Genomic DNA, 5,503 nt, shown 5'->3' with positions numbered 1-5,503 from the left:
ATTTGTGTGTTGAACTTTTTATATAAAAACAATGTCATATATTAAACTTCAGTTCTATTTATATAATTTGAACTTTGCAATTGGGGTTGGAATGCTTAGATTGATGCTGGATATATTAGATAATATTTTTTTAAAAAAAATTCTGATAATAGGTAAACTCGTAGCTCTAAGAGTTCACGAGTTTGATAACCTTACTCTTCTTGAATTAGTTGAACAGAATCAAGCACACATACATCATAGAGGATCCTTTTGATGATCTTCATCAGCTAGCTGAGTTCATTCTTGAAGCTTCACCAGGAGGAAAACCTAAAGATGAAGTAATGGTTGATTGAAGCACTCTATTTCCTTCTTGAGAGTAAAATTTTGACAGTTACTTGTTAGCATTCAGATGGTCCTTTATGACAAAAACAGCTCTTCTATTGTCAAAATGATTCCATTTGGCAAAAAGATGGTACATGGACACTTCATGAATAAGTAAGTTTGAAGTTGCATTAATTTATAGCTTCCAAGAATGCGAAAACTTGATTTAGAATCTTTGCCTCTTAGTTAATTTATTAATAACAGGAAAAAATGCTTTTTTTTTTCTTTAAAATAAAATATTGTTGGCATGTCAGTTATATGTTGTCTTAATTTGTGACGTGACTTGGTAATTATTTTTCTGAAAAATGCTTCATTTACAATTGATATTCTAAGGGATACAGTTGTACTTTTTGGCTTCAATTTATTGTTCCTTCATGGTTTCTTAGAGTTTTTCTTCCAAATATGCACATGATAGTAGAGTTATTTTACTTATTCTGTATTGGTGTATAATTGAAATTCAGTACTTTTTTTTTTCTAGTTTAGTAGAGGTATTCTATCTTGGTTCCTGTGAGGGTTCTTCTTCTTTTCTATTTTTTTATGAAGAGGAGGATTTCTGTGTAACTCTGTTAAAGATAATACAATAGAAGAACTGGTAACCTGATACTTGAGCTTTTAAAAGTTTGGCAATCATTGTAGACTAGTTTGGAGATGGATGACGATGCTATAGATGGATAACTATACCGGTTTTTACCTTATCTGATTTCTGTTTTTATGGATAGTTTATGGAGATTTGATTCATCTTCATATCACCAAGTGAGTACATCATACATGGACCCTTTTGATCATATTAACCTATTGGTGCCCCAAAAATTTACAGGTACCATATATTAACTTTTATCTGGTTAAGTATTTAACCGTTTTATTCTTGTTGGGTTTTAGGTTTGTGGACTTATTAATTCCATTGGACATGAGTATGTGGTTGCACTGAATAGTTACAAGAAAGATGTTGATGAGGCTGTTCATGCTTTCTCCTTTATCAACATTGCTCTCACGGTTGACTAACAATGACCATGCTACTATTCGATCAGCCATTGTATCTCGAATTCCTGAGTTGGTTGAACTAAACAGGTGATCCTTCTTTATGCTACATTTGTGGTTTATTTATTTCTATTTATGTTGCCTAAATATTCCTTGTTTACATTTATTTGCATCCAGAGAGAGCACATTTCATATGGTTCAGTCATTTTAATGATGAAAATTCTCGAATCATCACTGAACTTCACTCTCATCCAAGAAGTTTCCTTTATTAAAAGACACTCATTGAGCTTCACTTGTTTGGCACCCTAGACTTGTCTAATTAAGTGATTATATAGAGAATATATCTAATTTCCTCAAATACATTTGTGTACCTGATGATCTTATTGAGCATTACCTAGAGGTGAATTCTTGTACCAATGTTTAGTGTTTTCTTATCTTATAATGATTAGTTGTGGCGGGAACTTAGTTTAGTGTTTTCTTGGTTTGATTTTGAAGTTACTATGCCAGTATAAAGGTGGTTCAGTTCTCAAGTTTCTTGAAAAGTTTGATAGCTATTGTGTGGGACATTGTTTACACCTATGCCAACAATATGGAATTATAGATACTGCTGCATTCTTACCAGAAAGGGTTGGTGATGTGGGTAGAAGCTCTTGTACTTACACTCTGATTTGACTGATAGGTTTGTTGAAGGTGATGCTGCTGTGGAAGCTATAGTCTTAAAGCGTTCCTTGCGTGGTTCTTCCCATACAGAAATTTTCAACAGTGACTTAAGAATGAAAGATGTTTGTATACCTGTTTCTGAAATTTTTAAAGATGCAACTGTGTTTTGATGATTTTGCTTATATATTTGTAAGGTTAAGTATTTGAACATGTTTTATGGTCATTAATCTGACCGGTAAATGATATGCTCAATTTACTACGTGCCTGTATTGCTCATCGTCTGCAGAAGCTCATTGGTTTTTAAACTACTTGACTCATAAGATTAATATCAATATGCTTTTCCTTTCTTGCTCGTGTTTTTATTTATTAGTTGATTTTTAGCTTAGTTACAAAGTGCATAATAGAAGTGAAAAGTTGTATTATTTGTTGATATTAACTGCCTTTTGGTTATCATTCAGATTTTGTGAGCCATTGATGGATTCAAATGTTGAAGAGAGACCATATGAAAGAAAAGATTATTTTGGGATGCTAGATGGATCAGAAAATTCACCACAATGGTCATATTATGAGAAAACTGCTAAGCCAGTTTATCAAAGAAATTGTTGAAGGATTGATAGGTTTTGTTCATCTTCCAACTATCATGTCTAAACTGCTGTCTGATAATAGAAGTCAAGAATTTGGGGATTTTAAATTTACCATATTGGGCATGCTGGTTGAAAACTATGTGTTCTTGAAAATTCACTTATTGAAGGTATGTTGTAATTCAAAAATATCCCTAAACTCATTTTTTGAAGTTAATGTCAGACAAATCACTTAAAACTATGTTAGTTTGTTCTTCTTTAACCTGATTTTAAGTAGTAAGTACACCTGTTTAGTGAAAATTGGTGGTGTGATAACCAACGTTTTGAAAAAAAATTAAGAAACTTTCACAAGACTAGATCATTGGTGTGTTTTTTTTTTTTTTGGTATTCACTAGAGCAAACAGAGATTAACACTGGCCAATAAACTAGGTTTTGTTTTTGGGTGATAGCCAACAAACTAGTTTAATAATTTCTACACATTTGATATTTTTAGGTCAAAAGTAATAGAGTTTCTGAATAATGAATTTACATTGGGCTAATTGGGCCTATAAGTAGGATCAGAAAATGGGCTTCAAAGAGAATACAAAAAAAAAGACAAAAATAATAGAGAACAAAAGCATATATATAAGGCACAATTAGGGATTTAAGGTCGTAGTAGGGAGAGGCAGTCTCTGTGCTTTTGAATCAGCCAAGATGGGTATGCTTTCAACATCATCGCTCTTCTCCAATTGCAACGCCAATTTTCTGATGATTTCGCAGAATCAAAGCAACGCCAATTATGTGATGGATTTGTTTGTTGTGTTTCAGGTATTTCCAGGGATTCTATGCACAAGAGGCGCGCCACTGGTGGCAAGAAGAAGGTTTGGAGGAAGAAGAGAAAGTACGATTTCACTCTCTTTTTCAATTCTCCTTGTTTTTCATTGCATTTTGAATGTACATATGTTTTAATGAATTAGGAATGCAATTTTTATATTTGTAGGGTAATGTATTGGATCTAGCTAGTTTCATTTTTAGTTTAGGGTTTTTGGATTAGGTTTGGGAATGAAGAAGTGACAATGTTTGCTCATTGGAATGTTGCATGCAAAATGTAGAACTTGTATGAGAGTCACTGTTATTTGTTATGAAGGTTCCAATGGCTTCTTCTGATATGTGTTATTTGATCATTTTTTTTATATATATTTAGGAAATAGAAAACCATAAGTACTGAAAGTGGAGATGCAATGCAATGAGCTTGTTTTATTTTCTAATCCTGTAGAAAATCGAAAAGTGCAAATAGGCCCTATATAATTTAATATAATATCAAAGTCCTAATAGTTTGTATAAAGCCAAAATACTTATATGGTGTAATATAGGTATGAGCTTGGACGCCAACCAGCCAACACTAAGCTATCGAGCAATAAGACGGTCAGGCGGATTCGCGTTAGAGGTGGCAATGTGAAGTGGAGGGCATTGAGGTTGGATACAGGAAACTATTCGTGGGGAAGTGAAGCTGTGACGCGCAAGACTCGTATTCTTGATGTTGTTTACAATGCCTCCAACAACGAGCTCGTGAGAACTCAGACCCTTGTCAAGAGTGCCATTGTTCAGGTTGATGCTGCTCCATTCAAGCAGTGGTACCTTCAGCATTACGGTGTTGATATTGGCAGGAAGAAGAAAACAGCAGCTGCCAAGAAGGATTCTGCCGAGGTGAACCCTTCAGAACTTTTCTCTTTTTTCTGTTTTAATATGATAAGCTTTCGTCTCATTTTTTTCCAGTCTTCATAATCAGTGTAAATGGATAAAGCTAATGATCAATCACTTCTTCCTGCTCCATAACAGGCTAAAATGGGGAGATTATTTTATTACTCCTAAGAATTTAACTCCAGAAATATAGGAAATTCTGGGAAGTGATATTTCCTTTTAACAAAATCCTAGAAACTAAGGTGTATGCATAATGATATTCATCCAATGTTCCTATATTGATAATTTATTTTTATCCTTTTCATGTTGAACTTGGGGGTTCTTGCATTGTTTGTCTTACAAATGTATTATTTATTTGTCATTACTCATGAACATGTCAAGATTTTAAATAATCACCCTGATACATTGGTTTATGTTTATCGCATCCACTAATAGTGTCAAAAGACTGATAATATGAAATATTTGTTTTTGTTTGATGCTTTGCATATAATTTATGAAAATATAAATGCATTTATTTTAAATTTGGCTTGTGTGTAATATTAAATCTTCATGCTTTTCACCCTCCAAATCTGATTTGTCTTGTGCTTTAATTTTGCATTTAAGAATTTTAGTTTTCACTTTCTATTGAATCAAATGCAAATAATATGCAAAATAAATAAAATCTGATGTGTTTTCCTATTATGCATTGATGTCTAATTTGCAGGAAGGTGAGACCCCTGCAGAGGAAGCCAAGAAAAGCAACCATGTGCAAAGAAAAATCGAGAAACGCCAGAAAGATCGCAAACTTGATCCCCATATTGAAGAGCAGTTTGGTGGTGGGAGATTGCTGGCTTGCATTGCTTCTCGACCTGGTCAATGTGGCAGGGCTGACGGGTAATGCATATAACTCTTGCTCAACTGAACTTTGTTCTAATTTGATTCATGATCCGTTCCTTATTTGCCCCTTCTTGAATCTTGCAGCTACATTTTGGAAGGTAAGGAGCTTGAATTTTACATGAAGAAAATCCAGAAAAAGAAGGGAAAGGGTGCTGCTTAGTTGTACTTTTCTCATACTTGTATTTTGGAATTTGTTGTCTCTGTTGGAGATTGGCTCCATTCTTGGTGATGTTTCACCGTCATTACCTTCTGAATAGAGCCATAGCACATGTTAGTGTGACTTAATGCGTTATCATAGTTTTGTTTTAAATGTGTTTTTTCATTTCTTTTCTTTTTTTGGGCTATTGATGAGAACTAGTTTCCTCAAA

General features: G+C 33.6%; 1 protein-coding gene across 1 annotated transcript; it reads left to right on the top strand.

Moving 5' to 3' along the window:
- Nucleotides 1–3,174: 3,174 nt before the first annotated feature.
- On the top strand, nucleotides 3,175–5,503 carry LOC130960226 (40S ribosomal protein S8). The gene is made up of 5 exons (XM_057885565.1): nucleotides 3,175–3,276; nucleotides 3,387–3,459; nucleotides 3,932–4,265; nucleotides 4,963–5,132; nucleotides 5,220–5,503. The coding sequence occupies exons 1-5, from the start codon at nucleotides 3,273–3,275 to the stop codon at nucleotides 5,293–5,295; spliced, it is 657 nt and encodes a 218-aa protein (XP_057741548.1). The 5' UTR covers nucleotides 3,175–3,272; the 3' UTR covers nucleotides 5,296–5,503.

Source organism: Arachis stenosperma, chromosome 2 (assembly GCF_014773155.1).
Source record: "Arachis stenosperma cultivar V10309 chromosome 2, arast.V10309.gnm1.PFL2, whole genome shotgun sequence".
NCBI lineage: Eukaryota > Viridiplantae > Streptophyta > Magnoliopsida > Fabales > Fabaceae > Arachis > Arachis stenosperma.
The sequence above is the reverse complement of the archived record's forward strand: the minus strand, read 5'-3'. Positions and strand labels throughout refer to the sequence as shown.